The 26,400-nt window shown below is 37.4% G+C and overlaps 1 protein-coding gene across 7 annotated transcripts in view; it reads right to left on the bottom strand.

The window, feature by feature from the left end:
- Positions 1-23,399, bottom strand: part of ARHGAP5 (Rho GTPase activating protein 5) — an 84,493-nt gene extending 61,094 nt beyond the window's left edge. The window contains exons 1-3 of one of the 7 annotated variants that reach the window (XM_054449561.2): positions 22,974-23,399; positions 22,533-22,733; positions 4,808-8,692 (exon numbers count right to left, since the gene is read on the bottom strand). In XM_054449561.2, coding sequence (XP_054305536.2) covers positions 4,808-8,524 — 3,717 coding nt within the window. In that variant the 5' untranslated portion in view covers positions 8,525-8,692; positions 22,533-22,733; positions 22,974-23,399. Of the gene's footprint in view, positions 1-4,807; positions 8,693-21,762; positions 21,989-22,146; positions 22,467-22,532 lie in introns of those variants that run through there. The other 6 variants (XM_054449559.2, XM_054449562.2, XM_054449563.2 and 3 more) reach the window with 6 other exon arrangements.
- Between the last annotated feature and the right edge of the window lie 3,001 nt (positions 23,400-26,400).

Raw genomic sequence — 26,400 nt, 5'->3', positions numbered from 1 at the left:
ACCTAGGAGATATTTTTCCCATCTCATTCATTATCCTCACCTCCCCATATGCAACACATCCTATGCATTTTGGGTATCTCTCGTATCCATTCCATTCTCCATCGCCAACACTCTCCCTCCCAACTCCAACTGCTCCAAGTTTTCATCATGGTTCGCTCAGATTACTGTAATATTCTAAACGGTCTTCCACAGCCTCTCTAGCCCTCACTCAACCCATTCATCACACTGTAACCGAGTGATCACAAGAAACAAATCTACTCACTCTCTATGTTCAAATTACTCTTAGGCTAAATAACAAAAATCTCTAACATTGGTAACAAGTCTCACAGTCTGGTTTGCATTCTCGTCTCTCCTTATACTACTCTCTCCCCTAGAGAGTCAGCAAATTATACGGCCTGGGGGCCAAATCCAGCCTGCCACCTTTTTTGAAAATGGTTTATTAGAACACGGCTATGTTCATCGGTTTACATGAACATAGTTTTACATCGGTTTACATCGGTTTTACATCGGTTTACATCGGTCTATGGCTGCTTTCACAATATAACAGATATGACCAGGTACAAAAGACTATATGACCCTCAAAGCCTAAAACATTTACTATCAGGCCCTTTACAGAAAGTTTATCAATGTCTGCCCTAGATCAATGACTGAACACACTGACCTCCTTTAAGAACATACTATGTTCCTCTCCCACCACATGTACATCCTATGTATTCAGCATTAAATACTCTCCATTCTATGTCACCAACCCCCAGTTAACAATTTAGCTATCAGATCTGACTAGAAATGACTTTTCAAGACGGCCTTTCCTCACCATTTAGATTAGCGCATCCTAATCCAAACTAGCCACATTTCAAGTGTCCAATAGCCCCATGTGGCTAACATGTTTGAAAGACAGCAGTAAACTAGAGGTCTGTTTGTTTCCAGACTCTATTATATTGGTCGATATGCCTATCTCTGTGCCAGTAACACACCGTCTTGAAGTCTTACATGATAGAATGAGCATACACACTACCACCATTCCACCCTGCCTTTCTTCTTCAGAAGTGTCCATGCTATTCTATTAATAAGCCCTTTACTCTTCCATTTATCAAATCAGCATGTGAAATTTCTTAAAAACTTTTGAAACTTCCAATGAAACAACAGTGAATCTAGAGCTCAGTCTGAAGAACAGTGACTTCTCTATGATATGCCATATTCATGGACAGGAAGGCAATAGCTCTGTCATTTATTTAGGTCTTTTTAATGTCTTTCAATAACATTTTGTACTTTTCCAATACAGAGGTTACACATTAATTATTCCTGGGGACTTGATAATCTGCCATGTTTTTATAAATGGTGTCTTCTGTAATTACTTTCTCTATTTTTCTGTTGGTAATGTATAGAAATGCAACTTATTTTTGATTACTGATCTTAAACTCTTTTGTTAACTCTAATAATTTATCAGTAAATACTACTTTAGTAATACTAATCCTTTTTGGCTTTTACATTGATAATCATTATTACGAGCTAATAATGACAATTTTGTTTCTTCTTTTCCAACACTCATGCTTTTGTTTTTCTTATCTTTTGCTCTGAGTAGGATCTCCATATAACACTGAATAGAAGTGACGTTTTTGTCTTCTTTTTGATTAAAAAGGGAATGTATTTCCCCATTTAGGATGACAGATGATGTTTATTATAAATTTTGCTTGTCTGTGTACACGTTTTCAAGAAAGTTCTTACCTGTTCCTAATTTAGCAGTTTTCCCAAGAATTGTTCAATTTTATCAAGTGCTTCTTCTGCATCTATTGTCATTATAGTATTTTTTCTCATTTAGTTTGTTGATGAGGTAAACTACATGTACAGATTTTTCTATTAAAAGCCACCCTTTGTACATCTGATATAAATCCAACATGGATATGATTTTCCTTTTACACACTGTTCAAGGTTTTTCTGCTATTAAATCCCCCAAAATCCCTTATTTAAAACCCTTGGAATAAGCTATGTTTCAGAAATCAAACATTTCTGGTCACTAGTAATAATGCATGGTGCAAAAACTGTATATTTTTTAACAACCTTAGCAAACTGAGTGTCAGTATCCAGTATTCAAACACATTCATGTTTTCACAGTGAACTGTACAGATACTCACTCTAAACAATGATCGTAAGCAGACTTACATCCATTCAAGTCAGGTTTTGTCATCAATGAGAATAGGCCAAATCAGGTTGTGCTGCTAAGTTCTTAAATCTTTGGTTTTCAGAGGTTAGTCGATTTCAAAATTGAGGTTAAGGGTCTGTAGACCTGTATTTAAGACTTTGGCATGTATACTCATAAGCAAAATGGAACTATAATTTTCCTTTTTTAAGCCATTCTTGTCTGGTTTTAGAATTAAAGATAGATGACTTAGAGAATAAACCTAAGAATGTATTCCCTTGTCTTCTATTCTCGGAAACAATTTATGTAACATTGGAATGATCTGTTTTTGAAAAATCTGCAAAATTGTCTGGGACTAGTATTTCCTCGGTAGGAAATTTAACTACTACTTCACAATTTATTTAATACTTACAGGATTATTTGAAGCATATTTATTTAGGTAAATTACATTTTTTCCAGGACTTTGTTCATTTTGTTTAAACTTTCAAACTTGTGGCATGGAATTGTTGATAGTATTCTCTATTATCTTTTAATCTGATCTATCTGTAATTATGTTCTCCTTTTTATTCAGTGCTTATTTATGCCTTCTCCTTTTTTCTCACATCACTATTACCAGAGGTTTGTCTATTCTGTTTAGTCTTTTCAAATAATCAGCTTTTAGCCTTTATTTTTCATATGGTCTCTGTAACTCTACCACTTTACAACTGAATGCCTACATCTGCCTCCTGACTAAAAGTATACAAAATTATACTAATACTGTAATTAGAAAGACTATGCAGCAGTATGGAAAAACATGACTGTACTACTGCTATTAAAGAGAATGTTTCTGTTCTTAGGAAATACACAATGAAATATTTAACAGCAAAAAGAGTCCACTATCTCCAACTTAATCTCAAAGGGCTTAAAAAAATAAAACCAATAGACACGAAAACACACACACACACGTGCGCGTGCACACACACAGCTCCATCAAGTGGGGCAAAATGTAGATAATTGGCAAATATGGGTAAAGGTATATGGATTCCCCTTTTACTATTCCTCCAACTTTCATTGAAATTACATCAAAATAAAAGGTTACCAAAGCAATTAGGCTTGTGAACAAAAATGGAAAAAAACCCACAAAAATAAAAGCAATTTAAAAATGGAAAGGCTGTGTTTTACTTTTCTTAATAAACATTAAGTAGTTTTAGTAATATAAACCAATAAAGAGAAAAATATTAAAGTTTTTGTCAGTGATAAAATGGTACTAGTGATAATAGGTTAAGTGTGAAGAGATGCCAGAGAGTAGCATGTTATGAGTTGAGTATGTACTGTAAGTCTAGATCAGTATTATTTTAAAAGTTTACAGCTGGGCGCGGTGGCTCACGCCTGTAATCCCAGCACTTTGTGAGGCCAAGGCGGGCCTCGGATCATCTGAGGTCAGGAGTTCAAGACCAGTCTGACAAAACATGGAGAAACCCCGTCTCTACTAAAAATACAAAATTAGCCAGGCGTGGTGGCACATGCTTGTAATCCCAGCTACTCAGGAAGGCTGAGGCAGAAGAATCGCTTGAACCCGGGAGGCAGAGGCTGCGGTAAGCCAAGATTGCACCACTGCGCTCCAGCCTGGGAAACAAGAGCGAAACTCCCTCTCAAAACAAAAACAAAAACAAAAACAAAGTTTATATGCCTTCTCCAGAAAATTTGCTAATGACAAAAAATGGTAATACTTTAACTTAAACTTAGAAAATAAAGCAGAGTCTATTCAACTATAATGGGCAGTTACTATATTTAGGAAAATTACCTAGAATAAGCTTACTCAAAATATCGACACCTTTAATTGGGTCTGCTAAACAGCAGTCAGCTGTAGAAAATAAGTACTGATAATTTACAAGATCATGGACTTAACCTATGAAGAAATTACCAACACATTAGCATAAAAGCCTACTGAATGCTATCTTAAGACCATAAAATCCTTAAATAAAAGTTTGTTTGCAATTAAGTGTCAAACAGTATTAGAAGTGAAGTTGCTAACATACCACTGTGAAAAATATCTAATAAAAGTCAAAATTATTAAATACAACTTTAACAGCATTCATATTTAGGTTTCAAATGCCTAATACCATTAGATGGATTAATACCTACTGAAAATGTAAAAGATGAAAGAATGCTTGCTATTTGTTTAGAATTCTGCAATTCAAATTTCAGAAACCTTTCTGTATACCTTCAGGTAGTATACCACCATCTGCAAAGAAGCTTCCTGGAAAAGTTAATAAATATCCAAGACTATAAACTGTTACAATTTTATTGTATTATTAATATCCTTGAGTGAGACAGGTATGTCAAATTAATACTGCAAAACTGGTAGGGCGGAAGGGAAAAACAGAAAAATAGGATGATTACAAATGGAAAAATTAAGAACAAAATCACTTCATATCTGGGTTTCTGTAAAAAGAAAAAACACATTCACCCAGAATTTTTATGCTGAAGAATATGAAATCAAACTCTACCCCAATAAAGCACAAAAATAACAAAAAATCACTTATCCCCACAAAATACTCAGAAAATTAAAAAGGGCTATTAATTATATGTATGGAATGAATGAGACTAAATTCTAAGACTGATGTCAGTATTTTAAAAAAGCAACAACAAGCATTTTTATAAACATCACTGACCTTAAGTTAACCTTACCTTTTTATCTTCTTTCACTTTGTGGGTTTTCTTCTTCATCTTCTTATCATCTAACTCCTGGTCAGAAGTGATTGCAGGATTATCAATACCACCTTTCCAAGTTTCAACAGGAGAAAGAAGTGGATCTTCTTCACTTCCACGATGTCTTCCTTTTCTTTTTGTTTTAGAAGTGGTGAAAGCCTCATCATCACTGGCATCTGAATGTGTTCTTCTATAGTATGACTTGGCTTTACTAAACAAGGTTTTAGATTTATATTTGTATTTTGAAGGCCTCCGTTCCCCATGACTTTTGGAGGTTCTATCAGAAAATCCATTTTCTTCATCTCCTTGGGTATTATTTACAAATGAGTTTCGAATTTTAATGCGATTTTGACTATCATCTGGGACAACATAAATCTCATCAGAATAGCCCTTCTGTTTGAAAATTGTATCAATGGGTTCCGCATAGTTATCTGAAGGATCCATATCTTCAGGATGTGCCAAAGGCACCCGGGAAGTCTGCTTTCTTGGATTTTTACCAATACCAGCTTCAATTGTTTTTAAAAGGTTTGGATCCAGTTTTTTCACATTTGTCTTAGGTACAACTGGTTTAGGTTTAATAGGTGGAGGCACTTTATGGTTGCGTTCATGGTCATGACAGTTTGGGGTACTATGAATAGGATACTCATTTCCTTCCAAATCTAATCTATATCTGGAACGGTCACTAGGTGTTGGAAGCAACTGTACATCATCCCCAATTGGACTATAAGGAGGTGGTGCTTCTGTGTCATCATCTGAATCAGGGTAGTTATTATAGGGAAAACAGTCTCTGGGAGATGGTAGAAAAACATCTTCACTTTGATGGGTTGATTCCCTTGTATTATCAGACAAATAAGAATTTTCTATCATATTTTTTTTCTCTAGAACATCACTAAAAAACAGAGTAAAGACCTCAGTTTGCCGATGATACTGAGATAAAGAATACAGTGCTGTAAATTTAGCAGTGATCTCAGTTGCAATGTGTTCTCCTTCAGTCATTAACTCTTTGATAGCCTCATTTTCAAAAAAATCTGCTTGGCTGTCAGTAACTGCCACCAGCTGTACAGGAATGGTGTCTTGAACTTCTGATAGAAATGCTCGAAGCATTCCCATTGAAGCTTTCCGTTTTGCAGAGTAAACTAATATATACCCATGAACTAGTTCATCTTTTCTTACTCCAATTGAAGAGTGGTATGATAATATTGTGATCTGTATTCGCCTCCTTTTTTCACCAATGATTTTATCAAGCATTAGGGAATTATTCTGTCCAGCTTGAGCAGCACTGCAAGAATGAGAATCAAGGAAGGGTGAAAGAATAAGATCCACACTAAATGGATCTCCACACATGGCGCACATGACAATTCTCAAGTCAGCTTCTGATATGTCCTTATTGGCAGGAACTGGGCTCACCACATCCAAATTGTGTTTAACTGATTCCAATACTCCTCTGAGAGCTTGCTTTATTTGGGTTTCATTAAATTTACGAGGATATGTACCAGAAGGTACATCTACAAAAGGACATTGTAACTTGTTTGCCAACTGCTGCCCTTGGTGCCTGAGAATTGGTAGATTCTTACTAATGGAATCTCTCTGATTAGCCAGAATTAATGTAAATGGAAGATTAGCCATGTATTTATCTTTTCTGATCTGAGAAGCTTCAGTTCTTATTTTCCCAATAAATTCCCCAATAAAACTCAATGACTCAATGGAATTAAATACACAGAAGCACCCATGTGGTTTAAAGGCGGCAGTCCATAACTGACTCAAAAAGTAAGGCGATTTGGCATCAACCGGCCGAAGATCAAGTTCATAAATTTTTCCATCTAAGGCATACTCATCATCAGTGGATTGTGTCCTTATCTCATTTGCTAGTTCTTGGGCAAGGCCATCTTTCCCTAAAATAAAAAGGTTAACTTTATCTATATTGGTACTATCATGATATAATCTTAAGCGGCCATGATCCAACTGTAAAAGACTACTAGCAAGTAACTGCTCCACTTTAATGTCTGTACAATTTTGGCCACTAAGACATGTTTCTTTAGTGGGATGATAAACAAATCCTATATGCTTAAGTAGAAGAGATTCCCTATCAGGTGCAAGTTTCTGTAAAGCTTTATATCTAGGTTCTTCACTCAGAACTGTATGAATTTCACTCATTTTATCTGAACTAGGTGTTGCATTAAGATCTAAATCATAAAAAAGTTCAGAATGCTCAAAAAGCATTTCTTGAAACTCTTCTTTGGCTTTTTCAACTATTTCTCGCTGATGCCTACCATATACCTCTTTGCTATCAGTCTCAGTGATATATTTGAAGGCTTCATCCTCCATAACAAAGCACATAACTTCCTCCCACGGCTGCCCCGGTGAAATGAATTGAATTTTTTCCAAAGTCTTTTTGAATTTTTCCTTCATTTCCACCCTCCTCTTCTCGGATATTAGATGCTGTACATGGTTCTGATAGACTTTTTCAGCTTCTAAAGTGCTCAGGAGGTCAAATGGAATCCGCCTATCATTAATTTTGTCTATATGGTCAGTTTCATCCCAAGGAGTTTTTTCTAGCACCACAAAACATAACTGGAAATCTGCTCTCTTTTCCATTAACTTCAAAGCTTCTGACCAATTCAAATGTTCAATCTCTTCTAGATTTGGCAAAAGAGTGTTAAAAGCTCTTGGTAAAGTATTTATATACTCTTCTCTCCTTTTTCTTATATGTTCCTGTTTAAGTTGTTCTATATGTTTTGAGAATGTATTTCTGGCCTTTCTTGTTCCCTCTAAGTTGATGTATTCTTCATAATCAGGATGATTTTTTAATTTATTACTAACAGTTTTCCAAGTTGCATGATAATCTCTCACAGTCTGCACAAGTTTTTCAAACTTATCTGTTGCTGTGACAACAAGTTGTCTCTGTGTTTTATAAGCATCCAAATAGGGAATAATTTTAGGCTTGCTACGAGTTTTATCCAACATTTGTACCAGTGCAGTGAAACATGTTTCAATGTTGACATTAAATCGTGCTGATGTTTCCACTACAAGAAGGTTCTTTTTGTTTGAAGCAAATGCCTGAACTTCTCTAAGATAATGATCCACGCATTCATCACATTTAGTTGCTGCTATTATTACAGGTTTTTTTGATTTTGATAACTGGACAAAAAGGTTATTCACAAATTTAAGTTGATCATCAAACTTCCTATTGCATCCCTGACTTACATCAATGCATAATAAAAATCCATCTACGTTGAGCTTCCCTTCAGGCATTTGCTTCTGTTCAAAGTCTTGTTCTAAGCCTAGTTGATCAGTGCAAATGTACATTAGTTTTTCTGCTGACTGCAATTTAGATGCAGCTGCACGTTTTATATATGGTTGCAAATTCGTACTCCGATGAGGCAAGAAAGTCTGGTCATCAATGAACTCCGTTTGTTCAATGACATGAATTTTACATTCTACTCCATCTTCACCATTTTGTATTATGTCACCCCAGTACAAAAAGTGATCATTGTTTACTACTCGCCCTCCAAAGTCAATGGTGCTAAGCACAGAAGTATGCTCTGGATAATATTCATCTGCTTTTGAGCGTACAAATCTATTGCACAAACAAGACTTTCCAACTCCACAGTTACCTTTATCTTTTTCAGTCCCAGAGAGTCCAACTACACTGATGGTATAGGATGGGGGACGAGGCTCTTTGTTTTTTGCCATCATATCTCTCTTCTCATGTCTCTACATTCATAAAGGTAACAAGATATGCTTCTCATTCTGAAAATAAAATCATCTCAAAATACAGATCCCAAATTTCAGAACTGTATTTGGTTCTTTGTATCTCCCTCATTTCTGTGCAGAAACATCTTCAAGATCATAGGGATCATCTTCCTATAGAGAGGGGAGAAAAAGAACAAATCTTAATCACTAATTACATACACTGAATTACAATAAAGATGTTTACAACAAAGCACCATACAAGTTAATAATAATGATACATGTATTTTAAGAGGTAACTACATAAACAGTTTATGATTTACTGTTATAAATACAAGATGACCTCAAAATTTAAGGCAAACCTAACAAAATACAAAATCTAACGTAATGTCTCACAAACTTTAAAATAAACCTCTATTAAACCAAATGTGCATTTTGCCTGTAATTACCCCTTCCTATGAGTTTGAAGAAACAGCTAGTCCTTTCCACTCCCTTAATTTTCCTGCCTTCTGTCACTGGAGGCAATGCTGGTGATAACTAAAATGTACTAGTTGCCTTGCAACTCCCTCACAACTTAAAAATACAAAACAACCTGCTTTTTACATTATAGGGTTCCTTAAAACTCATTCCTTAAAACAGAATTTCATAAGAATTTGGTAAGATTTTAGAATATACAAATTTTTGCAATAAATTTCAAGTCTTTTTTAAAAAATCTACCAAATGTTATGCCCCCCAAAAATTAAGAATATTTAAATACTTAAACAGACAAAATAGAAATAAGTGAACACTTAATACGAATAATGATAGCATTTACATAGATCACTGCTTCTTAAACTAGGGACCAAATTTTATTTCAAACCTATAAGATCAACTGCAAAATATAACAAAATTTATTTTTACATCGAAGCCTTGATTTTTTATTAGATTCAAGAAACTTAAAACTGCCAAACTGTTCCTAAATGCTCTTAATTTCTGGATATATTTCCTCTCATAATAGTTACAAAGGGCACAAAGAACACATTTTGAGTAGCACCCTGCTAAATAATTTTAAAATGATATATCTCAGACAATCTTTTAGAATTATTTGATATACTAACAACACAAGATAACTTTTAAGAATTGTGTAAAATTTAATTTTGATTACTTGTTTTCATGTAGGTAATAAATTGGTCTTTTAAAAAAGTTTTTAAAGATTTTTCACATTCTTTTGAGGCCAAATTAAAAGAACTACATCATTTCCACCACCTCCAAATTTCATAAGATAGGAAAAAATCACTAGCAATGTACATCAGCACATATGAAAAGTATCCTCAATCCAGACAAAATAAAGAACAAAAAAAGTAAGAAAAGTAAGAAAAGACCACTTCCTCCCCTCTCCCACAAATACCTGCTTGTCCACTGACCTCTGTTGCAAGTAAACATCTATTTCAATTACACTGAACATATGTTACACTAATGGTGAAGATAAACTGTGTTCATAATTTAAAATCTTGACTAATATTTCTGATAAAATTATAATTTTTAAAAATAAAATTTCAGATTTATTCTCATATATTAGAAGTTTATTCCATCAACCTCAACTAAATATTAACTTTAATAGTCAGCCATCTGACAAACAAAATATATATTAGGTTCACTTTTGTAATAAATATTACTATATTGAAGTGGCAATACAAGGAAGTAGAAACCACGTGTAAATACAACTAATTTCAAAATCCGACTCCTATCATTTACTAGTTGATGACAACAGTAAAGCCCTACACCTCTTAAGACATAGTTCCTTCATCTATAAAACAGGGCTGTATCTATAAATCATTTTTTAAAATGTGAAGTGCCTAGCGAAGGGGCTTAATAAATATTAGTTCCAGTTCTTTGATTCTTGGAACCATGGGAAGCTGCTTAAGATTTATGAAAAATAATGTGATGAGACTTGTGACTTACAAATATTTATGTGGCAGCAGTGTATACATGTAATAAAGGAAACTAGGGCAGTCCCATTCAATGCTATTAACTTTTTTCATTAAGTAAAATGTTTACAAATCTTAATCTGGCCAAATTGAAAATTTGTACCTAGCATCAGCTTTAACGTTCTTTACCTGAACTGTGTAAAAGAACAAGTGAACACTTTATTTATGGATATTTACAGAGAAGAAAACATAGTATATTCTGGACAACAAAGTTATATATACAGTGATAGAAATGGAACTTAGTATGGAAAACAGCACAATGATTCCATATCTAACAATTAAGGAAAATATTGAAAACACAAGAGAATACAAGATCTATTCTTTTTTATTAGAAAAGCAAAACCTGCAGATGATATACTTTAAAATGTACATCATAAGAAGACTTATCTGGTGATTACTTTGGGGAATTTTTACAGTACAGTAAAAACACTACAGTTACATAATGAAATGTAACTCTTTATTAAACAAACATCTATTCTGAAAACCAACAGTAATTCAAAGACGTATGAAAGTAAAACCGTCCCTTGTCTTCCAGTCATATATGCTTACCCAATTAATATAATTCTGAATACTATTACTCATTAAGACTCACTTCTGCTCTCCAATAGCATAAACCCCAAAATACTGAGATATACTCTATATGTTAAGATAGAAAGGTAAAGTAGGAATGAAAACACTCTATCATAAAATGTATTTTTAAGGTTTCAGAAACAAAAGGGTCTTAAATGAAGAGTGGAGGCATTAAGTCATGACTCTTTCATTGGTCACTGAAAACTGGAAAGCTTTTTATTTGACAGAAATAAAACTATAATGAGGCTAAAATTTAATACTAAGGCTTCAACACATCCTAATTAATTTGACAGTGGCAATATGAATCTTAAATGTTCAAGTTTAAATTAAAAATAAGGTAATTTCACATGACTTCTATGGTTTCCATAACAATTCACAGTAAAATGCTCATTAGATACAGGGAGGAACATCCTTATCCTTCTAACAAGGCTATTAGGCAGACCACTTGCTGGTATTTTGAAATCAACTCCAGAGCTTATGTCATGAGTCACCATATAGTGATTTTCAAACTGTGACAGAAAAATTCTTCCACCTAGATGTGGGAAGGGTGTTGGAAGAATCCTTCCAACTCTCACCAGAGTGCCTTCCTTATCTGATTTATAGGTTTACTTAATTCAAGAGGCTTTGGTTTGAAAAAAAAAAAAAGGGGGGGGGGCGGGGGAATAGTTTGAGAAACCCCAAAATAGAAAAAAAAAAAAATTGTGTCACCTTGCCCTCAAAAGGGTTTGGCTATTTGTTTGGATGAGTATGGTATTACCACCTCAACGGACAAAAGATCTCATGAAGTTGGCTGTAACAGGTTTTAAGGGAATTTCATTTCAAACACTGAGATAGTTCATATATATATACAAATTATCCATTGGCCCCTTACAACTAGATCAAAACTGTCCTCTATTAGCCAAGCAATTTTTTTTCAGTGCTAAGAACAAAAAAAAATTTATTGTTTTTTTTCATGCTCCCACTAATAAACTAATGCCCAGTGTCTTCAATGATATGAAGGCTGTTTGAGTTAACTTAAAAATTCCTTTCAGTCTTAATATCTATGTCAATCATGCACATCTATTTTTGACGTAGGCTTACTTTCATGCAACTTGTTCTTATGATATCTAGCATCATGTTTATTTTTAGTGATGAAGAAACCAAGACAAAAGTAGCAATAACCTACTAGAAATTATAAGGTTAGAAGGAAAATCTCTTCATTCCCAATCTTTTAGTTTTTTAAGCAATAGTGCTGCTTTTAATAGCTTGCAATGCAGTCTCTCATTCTGCCTTTAAGATTATCTTTAGGATAATCTTATAGAAATTATCTATATCCTTATAGAAATTAAAATTGTGTCAAAACAAAACTATCTTCACAACTAAGTTTTCTAAGATATTTTACTAGACCATTCAAACACTGCATCCTCCTTTGCAAATCAAGAAAAAAGTTCTACAAGGAATGTAAAAAAATAAAATCTCAATAAATCAGAACAAACTAAAACATGTACCTTTTCACAAAACTGATGCACTCATTAATAAAAGGTACATATTTAAAAATATTTTATGCTTTTAAATTATTATACCATGTCAGGAAATTCCTAATGGTCCTATCTTTAAAATATATCCTTAACTTTTCAGTTTTTTCTACTTTTACTGCTCTCACCCATCAATATCTCTGGCCTAAGGTTACTCCAAAGTCTTCTAAACTAACTCCTCTGCTTCACTCCTGCTCCCTTTTCCCAGTCTATTCACATCAGAGCAGCCAGAGTGCTCCTTTTAAAACATAAATCAGAGCTTCCCATTCTTTTGTTTAAAACTCTCAAGTACTGCTAAAAATAAAAAGCAAGTCCTTTCAATGGCTTACTACTACAAGATCTTCTCCAACCCTCTCTCACCTCTCTGGCCTCCCCTAATACTATTCTACCCTTCTCATTCTGCTTCAATCACACTAGAGGTAGACAACATGCTAAGGCATGTTCTTTGCACTTAACTTTTCACAATATCCCCAAAGATCCCCACTGCTAACTCTTTACCTTCCTAATTTACTATACATCTTATTTATGTCATTAACTCTATCCCTCTCCGCATCCCACTCTTAATAAAAGAGTCACAAGGCACAAATCTTTATTTCACCAGTATATCAAAAGCCTACAACAATGCCTCCCATATAACAGCTACTAATTAAATGCATAAATCCTAATTTAAATTCAAATATTTAGTCAAAAATGAAACCATGAGAATGAAAGCTAACTATAATCTATAATAATGTACTTAGCCAGCATAACAATCTAATTTTAATTTATGACATCTTAAAAAAATTTTTTTTCAAAAGTGAAGTTGAGTACAACCCCAAATATAGTTAACTCAAAATTTTTGGCTGTTTAAAAGACTTTAGTAAAATCACAAAATTTATGATAAGAAATTACATTCCAAGACCTAATTACACAAAGGGAACTTTGTAATTACATGCTGTATCTTCTTTAAATCAAATAACTATCCCTTATGTAAACAAATATTCAAAAGAAACAAGAACAAAGCCCAAAGATTATCATATATTCTACAATCTTAAGCAAACTTTTCGCAAGCAGCTGAAGAATAAAAAAACAACTGCACACTAAAAGATATTTGTTCAGCAGCAATAGAAAACAACAACAAAAAGATGAACAGAGTGTAGTACTGATGCATTACTTTTCTGTTTTTTGTTTGTTTTTGAGATAGGTCTCTTAATCTGTCATCTAGGCTGGAATGCAGTGGCATGATCATAGCTCACTGCAGCCTTGAACTCCTGCACTCAGGTGATCCTCTCATCTCAGCCTCCTGTCTAGTTGGGACTCTAATTAGGCATGCACCACCACACCCAGCTAATATTTAAAAATTATTTTTGTAGAGAGGGGTTCTCCTTATGTTCCCCAGGCTGGTCTCAAAGTCCTGGGCTCAAGCAATCCTCTTCCATCAGCCTCCCAAGGTATGGGGATTACAGACGTGAGCCACCTCCCAGCCTGCCTTTTCTTAATGTTGCTATTTCTGGTAAATTTATCAATGCTGTGAAAAGTGAGAAGAAATCAAAAAGTCATTCTAACACATATAAAATAGCTAAGTAATTCAACAATGTAATACCTGTAGGAGAGTAACTCATATCCCATAATCTCTCTCTTTTTTTAAATAGGGTGTCACTGTCACCCAGTCTGGAGTACAGTGGCAGGATCATAGCTTACTGCAGCCTCAAACGCCTGGGCTCAAATGATCCTCCTTCCTCAGCCTTCTAAGCAGCTGCGACTACAGATGTGCTCCACCACACATAGGTAATTTTTAAACTTTTTTGTAGAGAGTCTCACTATGTTGTGGTCTCAAAGTCCTGGACTCGAAATAATACTTCATCTTTGAACCACAGTTTATACCAGAAAGCATACAATTTGTATGTTGAAATGAGCCCTAAAAAGTCATTATTCCTGTAAATTAGTCTTGAAACAAGAATATAATCAGGCAAATGAAGAGAGAATCAACCTATTAAAAATTTGAACAATTTATGTGGTGACTAAATAACCTAGAAGCATTGGGATTTTGTTTTGGAATCATATCTCCAGCAACAGTGCCTGATACACAGTGAGGGTTCAGTAAATATTTGATGAATAAATGACTCAATCTCCAGACTAAGAATAATCAGCTTCCAAACCACTGGATAATCCTGAAGTCACACTTGCAAACACAATTAACAAAAATTACGTACTGCTTTGGGCCCATTACATCTAGTACAGCAAAATATACTAACATAAAAAATTCAGTTTTTTCCCCCAGGACTATAATGTGATCTTTAATACACAATGGGGTATACAAACAGTAAGTCTAAAGGTGTGTAGTACTTCAAGGAGGGTCCAAGTAGCCAGTACTCTGGGAGCTCCACAAACCCACGCAGCAAAGGTAATTCTGCTTTTAAGCATTTTTATCTTTTGATATTTCAATTTGTTTGAAAAAAACTTCACTGCTGAAAATATGTGAAAAACCAATGACCAAAACTATTCCCAAACATATTAACTTCCACCCTATTATTTAATGTACACCCTACTCTGATAACATGTTATTTCCCTGAGGCCTTGGTGTGCAAGTCATTCTAAATTCTTTCATTTCTGTATGGGAAACAGAAGGACCAAAGGTCATCCCATGTTCACCAACCTAGGTGAACAAGTGTAAAGTATTTATTTACTGTGCTTAGCTACTATCAGTTTAACTTTGTCAGAGATTTTGAATGTATAAAGGTACATATAGGAAAGTCTACCAAGCCAGTAACTATGGCTTGGTAGTTCACCTCCCTTCTAGTGTCTGAGTCCTTTTCTCTCCACCTTGGAGAACCAAGAAGTGGGGAGAAGGGCATAATTTGATACGTAATATTACAATGCCATATAGTAGAGGAACCGTCATTTTTATCATACAAACAACTTTAGGTAAGGCTTAACAATTTTCAAAATGAGAGCAACTGATTGAATAAGAGTATCAACAAGAGGTGTAAGCTTTAAAGGAAGTATGGATTAAGAAAAAAAAAAAGACTGAAAAGCACTTTCCACACTATATTAAAAAGCATAGTAATAAACAGTACCATAGCTGAGGAGATAAAGGCAATGTGCTATACCATGGTACTAATAAATGCAACAGGAATTCAAAGAAATGAAAGTGCAAGCTGAAATAACTCAGGGTTTGGACAACTTTTTCTGTAAAGGGCCAGGCAGTAAATATTTTAGGCTTTGCATGCTGCACAGTGTCTGTCACGCTACTCAACTCTGCTGTCATACTGCAAAAGCAGTCATAGACTGTACTTAAATGAATGATTATGGTTATGTTACAGTAAACTTTACTTAGGAAAATTTGAATTTCATATAATTTTCACATATCACAAAATATTCTTTTAATTTGCCCCCCAACCATTTCAAAATGTAGAAAGCCATTTTACAAAAATAGAGAGTAGGCAAGATTTGGCCCAGAGGCCATAGTTTGCAGACCCCTGAAACAGATGAATGGTTTCAAAGAAGAGGAAGGATTTGAGTGAACCTTAAAAAATAGACGAGATTTGGATTGTCAAGTCATCTCTCCAGGTGTACAATTAGGGTAGAATGGCTGAGCACAGTACCCATGATGGAAAGAAATACTGTTTTGAACATATAAGTTATGACCCTAGGTCTCAAGGGAAAACAAGAGTTAGACTTTGTCATAAGCAATAGAGAAGCCACTACAGATTAGTCTACAGGAGGAATACAAGATTGGGCACAGAGCCCAAGACATAGACAAATACTACAGGCTAAATGCACCTGAACTATCACAGAATTTAAAAGAGCAATCCAGCCGGGTGCGCTGGCTCATGCCTGTAATCTCAATACTTGGGGAGGCCGAGGCCAGCAGATCACTTGAGGTCAGGAGGTCGAGACTAGCCCGGCCAACATGGTGAAACCCCATCTCTACTAAAAATACAAAAATTAGCCAGGCGTGATGGCGTGTGCCTGTAATCCCAGCTACTCAGTAAGATGAGGCAGGAGAATAGCTTGAACCCAGGAGGCGGACTGCAGTGAGCTGAGCGCCACTGCACTCCAGCCTGGGTGACAGAGCAAGACCTCATCTCAAAAAAAAAAAATTAATTAATCAATAAAAGAGCAATGCAAGACAAAGAGAGCTTGGTAACTGGCTACTAGACATAAGAAATACAAGGCAACACACTAAGCCAGTGTTTCTTAATGAAAAACTAATCAGTTTCAGTAATAGATGGTGGTTCATTTCACTTTCAGGTGTTATTTCCAAAGACAAATGAAACTTCGGTAATGAAACAAGGTAAGTTCAGGATTATTAACATAAATTTCAGCATCATAAACTTCAGAAAATTACCTATGAGACCATTTGGTGTAATACTCTTATTTTCTAAAGAAAACATATGAAGAATTAGATACTTGGTTAATACAGAAGAGTAGAAATCTAGATCTTAAATTCTCTAGATCAGGGGTCCCCAACCCCTGTCTGGTAACCATTTGTGGCTTACTAGGAACTGGGCTGCACAGCAGGAGGTGAGGGGTGGCCTGGAAAGTGGGCATTACCACCTGAGCTCCGCCTCCACAGCAGCAATAGATTCTCAGAGGAGCAAGAACTGTAGGTTGCTTGCTCCCTTTGTGAATCTAACTAATTAATGCCTGATGATCTGAGGGGGAACAGTTTCATCCCAAAACCATGCCCCCAGTTCCGTGAAAAAACTGTCTTCCACAAAACCAGTCCCTGGTACCAAAAAGGATCGCTGTTCTAGATTATAGTAATGTTAATTTTTTACTAATTCTCTAAAAGAGGTATTACCTTGGCTCTGAAAAGGTAAGTATAAAAAGAAACAATTTTGAATCAGTAAAAGAACATAATCAACAGAAAGAAAATGAACAAGTTATGCCATATCAGAAGCCAAGGTGAGAGTTTTTCCAAGGCTGCTTGACAAGCCAAATATAGTAACTAGACAAACAGTTATGCCAACGTTACGTGTTTATTTCTACATCACCCCTTCTATCACTCTTGCATTAATACCTTCTCCAAATCTTTCACTCTGGCTCATAAGGTACAAAACTGATGCTCTTACATTTTTATCTTTTTTTTTTTTTTTTTTTGAGAAGGGGTCTCGCTCTGTCGCCCAGGCTGGAGTGCAGTGGCGCGATCTCGGCTCACTGCAAGCTCCCCCTCCTGGGTTGACGCCATTCTCCTGCCTCAGCCTCCCGAGTAGCTGGGTCTACACATTTTTATATTTTCTTCCCATCTGCTAATCCGTCCTCTACTTACCTGTGCTTTCAGTCCACACTGTCATTAACTTCCCTAAATGTCTTTTTCCCCCTTCATTATCCCAATTGTATGCTACTTCCAAGTAATACTTCCTTTAGCTAAATAACTTTCTACTATCAGTATGTAATCCAAGTAACACTTCCTGTAGCTAAATTCCTTTCTACTAACTTTTAAATCAGTATGTACTTCCCTAAATATACCTCAAATTCTTAAAAGTGTCATGCTTGCTGTCTCTCCACAAAAGTTAAAAGATCTTTGAAGGGAGCAATATTTTATACTTTTTGTATCACTCAGTGCCTACCTGCTCAATAAAATATTGGTCAGGGATAATAAAATAGGCTAAATCCAATCTAACACTAGAAAAAACGAATAATCCATTTTTACCATTAACTCTTCATGATGAAAAGCTTGAGACTCTAAGCAAGTGACACACTAGTCATATTTTAACCACGAAATTACAAGGTTATGCTCTTTTTCCCAAGTAATAATTCTATGAAGTAAAACACAGATATGACCAAACATCAACAATCTGTTTCATTTCCCTGCAAATCTAAAGTACGGTAGACAGCTTCCAAAACACAGTGGGAGAAAAAAAAAAAAAAAGATTATCCTTTTTGGTCTCTCTTACATCTAAACTCCTACTTGCAATTAAAACTCAAAATGTTTCTTCTTCTGTGAAGGATTCCCAGAGGTCCTGAGGAAAACAGGCATTCTCTTTTCTGCACCTCTTAATACTTTTAACTATTTACTCCTTTATACAGCTTGAGCTATTATACCTATATCTAATTTATCTTGGTATTTCCAGGGCTAGGCACATAGTAAGTGCTAAATAAAAGTAATCTGAACAAATGAATAACAAATCAGAGACTTAAAAAAAAATTAATGCAGATGAGTTTTTTTTTGAGGGGCATTTTTTTTTTTAACTTTTAAGTTCAGGGGTAGATGTGCAGGTTTGTTTTAAAGGTAAACTCATGTCAAGGGCGTTTGTTGTTACCCAGGTATTAAGCCTAGTACCCATTAGTTATTTTTCTTATATTTAAATAATAAATATTTTTCTTATATTTAATTAAGTTGAATATTCTTATATTTAAATACAATACATTTAATACATAAAAATAGAAGCTGTCCTGGTTTGGGAGAGTGGGTTGTCATAGGAAGTCTCAAGGCATCTAGGAAAAAACCCACAGGAATCCAAGGAACAGAGTTTGAAAACCAATTAAAGTTCATACTTAAAATTCTTAGCATTGAAGCATTTTTCTTAATTTCTAATATGGTTTTTTCTACTTCAATAAAATGATCGACAAAAGCCTGCACTTAAAACAAGAGCCTGATTACTCAAATTACTGAATGATGAATCTACTGATGTTTCTTCACAGTTCTTTTAAATTCCCTTGGTGTACTTTAAATATATAATACAAGTATCTTTTAGGAACACAGATATCACTAAAACAGAACACTGTACAACAATGCTTCTTCAGCCAATTATATTACCGCACACCTTCTTGGTACGCAAAGAAAACTGTGGACCATACAACCCAAATAAATAGTTCTTAAAATCGTATCTATGGAAACTACAGTTGTGACAAAACTTATTCTGTAGCTACCAAGAAAATCTCTATTATGCCACTTCATATTTAAGAAGTGACCACTAAAGGCCAACACTCATCTTACATCCTGCTAATGTTGGAAAAGTTTAGTGAAGTCTTTACCAGACCTAACTTTTTCTTCAATTAAAAAAAGTGAGTTAGAAAACTTATTATCGCTACTTCAAATCCAAAAAAGGAATGCAAATATAATATTCATTCCTTAAATAATCTTAACTTTCAAGGTCAAAATAACTCTCCAAAAAAATGACTGTGCTAATATGCTCTTCAAACACAAATAAGAAGGGGAGACGGTTTTCAAAACATTTAGGATAAGTATCTTGTGACAGAATTAAGGTAATAATTTTGCAACACATTTTAAAAATTGCTAAGGTCGTTTAAATGGGGAGGGACACTACAAAACTCATAAAGATAACAGAATTCTGCCGCAATTCTTACATCAAAGTGTAACCCACCTCACTCCCCAGTACTCTTAATAATTAATGTACAAAGAATGGCAAAATAAGACATGTTGATCTGGGTTTAAAAACACAGCCTACACAAGACAACCAAATCAATAGTTATTTAATCATCTGTACCGTCTGATTCTGCTTTAAGTCAATTAGATCAATAGTGCTATTTCTTGAAAGTTACAAGCATAGGTATGCACAGCCTTTCACTCCAGTGCGTTTAGTCATAAATTGCTCCAGTGTCTTTGCAAGTTTTTGGTGACACATACTTACCGCTCTTTGTACTATAGACAAAGGTAATGGAGGTCAATTAGTATACAAAGGATAGATGAAAGCAAAAAATGAGAAAGGAATTTAAAATGAAAGCAAAATCTTACTCAAGAAACTATCTAGTAGGTTACCTAGACGGTTAGTATACTTATCTACAAACACTGAATAAGAATACCGTTTTATCGTATTACAGTACAAATAAACTAAAATTGACAGCAAAAGGTTTCATTAACGTATTTTTAAACCAAACATTATTCCAAATGTCTAATCGCTGCATCTAGATGAAATTTTTGTTAGGACAACCATTTTAAGTGGAAATGTAGAGCAAGCTCCCATGAAGTGAACGAGATCCTTCATGCGGATAAACACCACCTAACATTCTGTTCTAACTGAATACTGGTTCTGGATTTAAGTGGAATTGACAAACTCGCCCCCCGCCCCCACCTGTAGAAAGCAACATAAGCAAGTACTAGTAAATACAGCGAAGCATTTTGCTGTTTTACACCTGAACATTTAAAAAAAATTCAGTTTCCTACCTATCACAAAGGAAAAAGTAAATGATCGATGAGAATTTAAACTTAAAACGTGAGCACAAACCCATCTATATGCCTATCTTGCTCTATCTCAAAATATTTGAATTCCCATTTATTAAGCGATGGCCAAATCCGAATTTCTATCACATGGTAGAAGTGTAAGCGTCTCCCCTACAACTTTTTCGGGATTTTACTAAACGTCCTAATATCAGTTTGCCCTTACTTCCGTGCACCTTTCAACCTCAGCTACACCCCGAGCCTCCAGCTCTCTTGCATTTCTAATAACGCTGTAGAGGGAGGGTGAGACGGAGTATTTCTATGTGGATAAGTGCGCGCGCGCTCCCGCGCGGCTCCCCACCCCCACCCCGATACTTTTCTTTAGTGGAAAGAGAGGAAGAATCTGTAGGTTATTCTAGCGAAAACTCAGTATCAAAGCCTCAACCCAGTCGCAGTCAGCCCATAGGACTCTGGGCTCTGGATGCGCAGTGCAACTTCTCATATCTTACTCCAAGCTTCAAAGCAGATGGAAAATTGGTGAAGAGAACCCAGGGAGGAGTCGGGGAGATGAGGGAAAGTGAAAGGGCCGATCCCCCTACAAGGCGTTTAAGTTTGCAACCGAGACTGTGTTTCCGCGAATCTGCACCCGCCCCGTGTACCCTCTCCAGGTGGAACTCGTTAACAGCAGCAACCCGGCCAACGGACACCGCCACCTCCCCTCTAGACGGACCACTCGAGACTCGAGCAAGTGAGGCGGCGGGCGAGAGCGGACGCCTGGCGGGGCCGGCGATCCCCAGCCAGCACCAGGCCTCCGCCGACCCTGGCCCCGTCACCTGTGGAGAAAGCACCCCCTCCCCCGGCCTCTCTGCCCTTCACGCCGACCGTATCCCTAACGCTGCAGCTGCTGCCCGCCCGGCCTGCGAAAACCGAGCGCAGCGCCAGGCTCCCCTCGGCGGCCGCGGGGCCCCAGCCCCTTCAACTGGTTACAACCGGCAGCGGCGACCGAGCGGGGCAGCTAGCCGCAGGAGGGTCCCCGTCCGGGAGGGGGCAGGCAGGCTTGGAGGAGCGGGGGCCGCAAGGTCCTACCTAACAACGTCGGTCTCCTCCGTCTCCTCCTCAACGGCAGCGGCCCCGGCGGTGGCGGTGGCGGCGGCAGCGACATTCCTGGGGAGCGCTCCCGCCGCCGCCGCCTCCTCCTCCACTCTCTGCTCGCCTCTCTTCCCCGGCGCGCTCACCGAGCGGCGCGTCCCTTCAGCCACCTCCCCCCGCCCTCCCCGACACACACGCCCCGAAACCCTGAGCCCCACGGCTCCCGCAGCCAGCTCACCCACCCTCCCTCCCTCCCCGCCACCAGCAGCGGCCCGTCCCTCCCCCCTTCCCCAGCGCCCGCCGCCGCGCCGGGCTCAGTAATGGCGGCCACTCGGGCTCCCTCGCGCTGACGGATTTCTCTCCCTCTCTCCCGAACTTTACCTCAGCATCTCTCCCGGCGCGCGCAGCCACACACCCGACCGGGGGCGGAGCGGCGGCGCAGACTGGACGGGACGCGCGCGCGCGCGCACCCGCGCTGCCCTCCCCACAATCCCCCGCCCCCGCCCCCTCACCTCGCGACGCCTCCCGCGCCGCGCGCCCGGCACGGCCCCGCCCCTGCCCTCGTCTCCCGGGAGCCTGGGAAGGCGCGAGCGATCCAGTCGGAGGGAGGGGGATGAGCACGCGGGGCCGCGTCCTCGCTCGCGTCCCCGCTCCCTCCTCCCCTCTGCTTCTCCCTCTCCTCCACTCCCCCATTGGCTTCTACCCCTCCCCCTTCTTCCTCCGCCTCTCCCACCATTGGTTCCCTCCCCTACTCCATTCCTTCTCACCTTTTCCCTTTTACCCATTGGCGTGAGTATTTTTCCTCAGCTTCCCTCTTTCTCCGTATTCTGCTCCTTCTCAGTCCCATCCTCCACGCTTTGGAAGCTGCTGCCTTGCTGCCCGGAGCGCCGTCGTCCCCGAACCTCCCCTGCTTTCTCCCTTTCCTTCTGTTCCGGTTTCTGGTCGTAACTCAAGAGCAAACCACCGTACTGCAAAGGAACCAGATATTGTGCTCGCGGTTCCAAACCGGGCATGGGCACCGAATGCTTCTCGATAAATCCCCTTATGGTCTCTGAGCATTAAAGAAAGCAAGGGAGGAAAACATGCGCCCAAGCTCGTTCGCAGGAACATGTTCGCGTGTCTGCGCCTGTGTGCGCAGCCAGTTTTCTGGCTGAGGATCGCTCGCCAACTACAGATATCACCCGCCCAGGACCCGGTGCCACACTCACCCAGAAGACGAAACTCCACAGGAGCGAGAAGAGGAGTCCCTTTCTCCGTCGGCTCGGCACGGCACGGGGATGCAGGCCCCTGATTCAGTACGTTCTGTGGAAGTGGAGCGAGAAGCCAAGACGTGGATCGAGAAGTCCCGTGGGGCGGGTCTCAGGGTGGTCCAAAAGACCCCTGTTCACGCCACTACCAGCCTAACTTTAGGAACTGTCGGCCACCTGGCTTTTATTATACTGCCTTAAACATATTCACTTTTTTGAGACTCTATAAATTTCACAAGTTTTGGGGTAGAGCACACTGGGCTTTGGGTGTGTTTCTCATGAGGGCACTGACGCTGAATGGTGCAGTGAGAAAGGACGGTAGAAACCACTGCCTTTGCTTTTACCATTGAAGAAACTGAGGTCCTGTGACTTTCCTGAGGTCATCGGAATCTGCCTTGCACAGGAGACTTAAAATAGTTGCCAGCAGATAAAAGAATGAGCAAAACCACATCTACTCCAATTTATTAAGTCTGAAAGAAAGTAATTGAGGGGGGATTCCTCTTTGGGGAAATATTTATTTCCTGCATTGAAAATAGTTTATTGTTAGTAAACATATAAAAAGTATTTTAAATTCAAGTTATTCTTTATTTCTTATGTTGCATAAGGTACTGAAGTTAGCCAAGGTTGCTTTTTAGTGTTATAATGATGCAGCTGCTGCCAACCAGAAGTACATTTACGGTCTGTCAGTAAAGAAAACAAAAACTGCCTGTTGGTAAAAATCTGTTAGAAAATATTTGTCAGTAAATCTGTCACAATATTCCAGCAGAAGTTCTGTTCGTTTTTCCGTCTTCCTGCCCTTCTTCATATTTCTCAAAGGTAAACTTAATAGATAAAGGTAGAAGAGACATTTCTAATTTTTCTATATATCTCTTGCTCCCTAATTTCTAACAGGCATAACTAAAATCCTTTATTCGAGCCACTCCCTTGCATCTGAATGCTACCTACCAAGTAGGTTAAGAGTAGGTTAGGTAAGGTCTGTAGCTACTTCTTTCTTTCAGTTACAAATTGTAGGTGGGAAAGAAGGATGCGGAAGGAAACTTGCAATGAAAGTAAACAGAAAGAAAAAGAAGTAAAAAAGGAGAGAAGGGAATTTGGTGGGTGGTCCAACCATCAAAATGTGGTACTAATGCCATAGGTATCTACACCACTTATGTAAGTTGGAATGTTAATGCATTCCAACGCATGTTTTTATCTTTGTACTAAAAGCCCTTAAAAATACCTGAAGTAAACATATAAAAAGTATTTTAAGTTCAAGTTATTCTTTATTTCTTATGTAAGGTACTAAAGTTAGCCAAGGTTGCTTTTTAGTGTTATAATGATGCAGTTCAAAGTCATAACCTGAATAAGATGTTAAGTACTATAGAGTGTACACCCTAAAGATACCTTAAAAATTATGTCCTAAATAATCAGAAATTTTAATAAGCATGGACATGTATCAACATAAACCAAAGCCAAATAAATCAGGGCTTCTAAAGAAAACATTAAAAAGGTGTAATGTTCAGTTATAGGACATGATACTGGAGGCAGGGAAGACTTGAAATCTCATTTATTTTCTTATAATGAAGACACCAGAAGACGTTAAAAAAAAAAATCACGATGTTCAAACAATGATTTTCATAGTCAACATTATTTTTAGTTCTTTATCTTGATTTAGGGAGCCTGGAAATTTAGGACTTTGTTTCTTATTAATACTAATAGTCTAAAGGTGTTTACCAGTACAAATAAGTTATTGTATGTAATTTGCTCTTCTCAAAAAATAGAGTTTTCTGTATCAATAAAAATCTGAAATGGGGGCCACAATTCTGTGGCTAATAATGCTTATATATCCATAAATAAAAGGCATTAAAGAGCAAGAGGAAAAATATGTAAGATGGCATCTTTAAAAATTGATCAGGAGCCAAGACTTCAGAGAAAAAGCTTTAAAACACCCACCCTCCCTACTCAAAAGGAGAGTTTTTAAGAAAATAAGTAACTTATTTACACACACACACGCGCGTGCACAAATATGGGAGAGAAATGGAAATGGAATAAATATTAACAAGCCCTCTCAAATCAACTACTCTTCTTATCTAGAATAAAAAAGTTAAGCCTCTCTTCTGCTGTACTGGATAATTAAAATAACTGGACTCTTTGTTCCTCATTTACTTTGAAAAAATTAGAATAAGATTTGTCAGGCATTTTCGGTTTTTAATTTAAATTTTCTTCATAAATCTCTAGTTCTTCATCACATCCTAATAAAGTATTAATATGCATGGTCTTTTTGAGATCAAAAGACACGACAGTCATAAAAAAAAGTTATCATAATTCCAGCTTCTACCATTAGTGGTAATACTGCAATATTCAAATGTTTCATATGTTGTGCCTTCAAAAGAACTTACCCTATAGAGGCAGCTACACCCCCTGCTGGAAATCTTTGATCATAACAACTTTGGCTTCTGTAGTCTCAATCAAGAACATATGAAAAGCCAAATAAAGGGCCTTACCACTCATGACAGAATTGACCAATACTTTAGCCTGTCTGATACAAGACAGGCTTTTGGAGAACAACCTATCTCAGAATATCACCTTGATTACAGACAAAATACACAAAGAGGATGGAGAATAATGATGTAAATAACTAAATAGCCAAAACACTTATAAGATATTTGCTTAATTTCCAACTGTATTTCCACTCTTTACCTTATCCCCATCTCCTGCCTAGACTTCTCTTTTTCTCTCTATCTCATACAATTAGGCCTACTTGAGGGGAGGAAGAAGGCAGGATAAGATGGGATGTTAATCCTTCAGCTAGGCAAATAATGGTGTATCAATCCACAGTAGCCATTTGCTGCATTAAGGTGCTTAAGGGCTTTCCCGAAATTTGTTTTATGGGTACCAATGATATTTTCAACATGAAGAAAAGGTGCTAATTATGTCTTGGCTGTTACTGTAGAAAATATTTTGACAAGAGTTAAGGTAATTGTGAGCATGGGACTGGAACAGGAGGAAAGTAGTGCATTGACCTTCTTGGCATTTTGTTCCACAGAGCTTTGTTCTGTTGATATTCCAGAACTGTATTTTCAGACTGAAATCCCAAAGATGGCATCAGAGTCTAGCTTCAAAATGTCATGCTCATGCAACTCTAGTCCTAGGACATAACTGAAATACTGAAAGCAGCACACTATTTTTAAATAATTAGTATTTTGTAAAGATTATTTGTAATGCAGACTCCTTTTAAAGGAAAAACAATTCATTCAGATCCCACCAGCACAAATACTTTAATTAGACAAAAATCTTCAAGTTATTTCCTCTCACAAAAGGAGGTATTGTTGGGCCATCTGGACTCTCTATTGAGTTTTTATGAAAGATCACAGCTTGAATTTAATCAACCCCAATAAAGTTAACCCCA

The sequence above is a fragment of the Pongo pygmaeus genome, chromosome 15 (assembly GCF_028885625.2).
Source record: "Pongo pygmaeus isolate AG05252 chromosome 15, NHGRI_mPonPyg2-v2.0_pri, whole genome shotgun sequence".
Classification (NCBI taxonomy): domain Eukaryota; kingdom Metazoa; phylum Chordata; class Mammalia; order Primates; family Hominidae; genus Pongo; species Pongo pygmaeus.
This window is presented reverse-complemented; position numbering and strand designations above follow the sequence as displayed.